The sequence below is a fragment of the Penaeus japonicus genome, unplaced genomic scaffold, assembly GCF_977035675.1.
Source record: "Penaeus japonicus unplaced genomic scaffold, GWHDUDI00000001_assembly GWHDUDI00000013, whole genome shotgun sequence".
In the NCBI taxonomy this organism is placed as follows: domain Eukaryota; kingdom Metazoa; phylum Arthropoda; class Malacostraca; order Decapoda; family Penaeidae; genus Penaeus; species Penaeus japonicus.
This window is the reverse complement of record NW_028234415.1, coordinates 3,628,784-3,631,283: the sequence shown is the minus strand read 5'-3', so window position 1 is coordinate 3,631,283 and position 2,500 is coordinate 3,628,784. Positions and strand designations below refer to the sequence as shown.

At 58.9% G+C, this 2,500-nt stretch overlaps 1 protein-coding gene across 6 annotated transcripts in view; it reads left to right on the top strand.

Annotated features, from left to right (window-relative positions):
- Nucleotides 1-2,500, top strand: part of bif (protein phosphatase 1-binding protein bifocal) — a 110,814-nt gene that overhangs the window by 364 nt on the left and 107,950 nt on the right. For all 6 annotated transcript variants that reach the window (XR_015191510.1, XR_015191509.1, XR_015191508.1 and 3 more), the window contains exon 1: nt 1-2,169. This exon is cut by the window's left edge. Coding sequence is in view for 2 of the 6 variants with exons in the window: in XM_086543040.1 (XP_086399166.1) it covers nt 1-2,169 (2,169 nt within the window). In the remaining 4 variants the exon portion in view is untranslated. The remainder of the gene's footprint in view (nt 2,170-2,500) is intronic.

Here is a 2,500-nt window from a genome sequence, read left to right as displayed (position 1 = left end):
GGATTTGGTCTTCCGACTCCTACCCCACCGATGGCGGGTCGTGGACGAGGCTCGCTGAGTGGCCGCGCCCAGCCCTCGTCATCCTCGGTGAGTGGCCCTCACCAGACGGTATCACGCTCGCTGAGTGGGCCAACCCCCTCCCACCCCCACCCGCCGACCCATGCGAACAACAACGCGGTCAGTTCACGTTTGGACGGTGTTCGTGCGAGTGGCGGTAGTGGTGGTGATAGAAATGAGAACAAGAAATATGCTGTAACGAGTGAGATATCGAGTGCCAACATAGCCAGCAACATGCATCATAAGGGCTTGAATGATGAGGGCCCTCGGGTATCCTCGCCCACATATTCTTCGTATAGTGATTCCTTTGGGCAGGAGGAAGACGAGGAACTTAGTTATGGCCCGGGCATTGTGTCCAAACTTAAGAACCGGTACATGAGCCTGGCCATGAGAGAGAGTCGCTCCAGACCTTCTCTGCGGCGGTTCAGCTCCTTGGAGGACTTGTTAGACACTGAGCCCCGTGGGCCGTGGCAAGAGCGTGGCACCGCGGATGTCAAGGCCCGCGCAGTGCCAGAAACCGCTGCCACACACAGACGGGATGTGATGAAAAGAGCCCGTTCTGTGGACTCACTGAGCAGTAGGCTAACCGAGGAGGTGGGCAGGGGGAGAAGCGCGGGTCTGCCCAAAAGCAAGTCAGCAACCAGTCGTCTGCAATCTAGTCTATGTGCATTGGGCAAGGATGACGTCATCATCATAGAGACGACCAGACCTGTTGGCAAAGAGCAGAAGGCAGTAAACGGCGGTGCCCGGACGGTGGATGCGGGGGAGCCGCCTCCTCTCACCCGCAAGCTGTCCTCCTCCAGCCTGGCCGAGGACGAGGAGATGCCGCCTCCCGACACAGTGCGGCAGGTTAAGCGAATGTTCGAGGCTCCGGCAGGGCGGCCTCTACGTGGAGCTGCCGCCCGCGTGGCCGCCCACAAGGCCCAGCAGGCCTCCAAGACCAACGGCATAGCCCCCGTCTCCAAGCCCGCTCTCAAAGCCAAGCCTTCGGTGGTGCCCCCGAGCAAGGTCTCCTCCCCGACCTCCCCGTCCCTGCCCGTCACGATCGAGGAAGCAAAGTCGTCCCTGCGGCAGGTGGGGCAGGTGAATCGGGCGTCCCCCAGGCCCACCCTCAGCGTGCGGGCCACCACTCAGAACGGAGATGTCGGGGAAGGGCAGAACGGCGTGCAGGAGAGAGCAGGTGTGGCCCGGGTGCGGCCCGGCTTGACCCCCGTCACCGCCTCGGTCACAGCGCCCATGGTGAATGGCGAGCCCGGGCTTGCCCTCGCCCACACCCACGGGGAAAGTGGCAGTGCGCACGAGGGCGTCAAGAGGGTATCCCAAACAGCTGTGTCCAACATCAGGAAGGAGAGCCACTCTCAGGAATTCAACTTCACTGCTGCCACTCGACCTGCTGGCAACTCGCAGTCAGGGCTTCAGGCGGCCAGGCCCTCCTCCCCCACGCCCACGCCCCTGCCCGCCTCGCCCGTGGCCTCGCACAGAGTGCCCACCCACTCAGCCTTCAGTAGTAAGGCAGACAGGGCACAGGAGAGTGATCGCGTCCTACAGGAGAACCTCAAGAACGTGGAAAAATCGCGGCCGCAGAGACAGCAACAGACTGCCAAAGTGGAACCTCCTGCGAGGTTAGAGTCTAAGGTTGAATCCTTAAAAGAAACCAAAGTCGAACCTGTGAAACCTACCCCTTCCAAAGTAGATCCTGTGAAACCTACTCCTTCGAAAGTGGATCCCGTGAAATCTACTCCAACGAAAGTGGATCCCGTAAAATCTGTTCCCGAAGTGGAGCAGCCTCCAAAGTGGTCCCCCAAAAAAGTGGCTCCCCCAAAAAGCGAATACCCCCAGTCCCCAGTGCTCAGTAAGCCCTCTCCCGCCGACGAGCTGGTGCGTTCCTCGGGCAAGGGCTCGCTGGTGGAGGCCGTGAACACTTCCAACAAGCAGGCCTCCACCAACGGCGCGGGCGGCCTCTCCACGCCACCCCTCAAGACGGCCGGCCACAGGGACAGGTGGCACCAGCAGGAGAACAACACCATCGTCTTCAACTTCACCTCCAGTAAGAAAACCACCCCGGACTACATCGAGAACGATGGCGTGGACCTGTCCAAACGGAGACCTGAGGTGAGTCCTAGGAGCTTTTGAGTTCGCCCCCATACCATTCCTCTCAGCCCTCCCCTCCCTAAATTTGCAACTATGCACTTCGTCGCAACTTTCACGTCGGGTCGATGTTGCTTCACCTTGCAGCAGCTGTACCCACATGCAAGCGCTTTTTGGCCTTGTTGGAATCTTGTTCAATGGTGTCCATGGGACTGTCGTTGCAATGTTGAATGCAGTTATGTAGGTACCGAAATTATAATTGATTTACACTGTTTTTTCTCTCAGATTTCTAAGATCAGATACAGTAACTTGTGGTGTTTGTCCTCGGAGGAGGCTGAATTTACTTCGCTTTGAA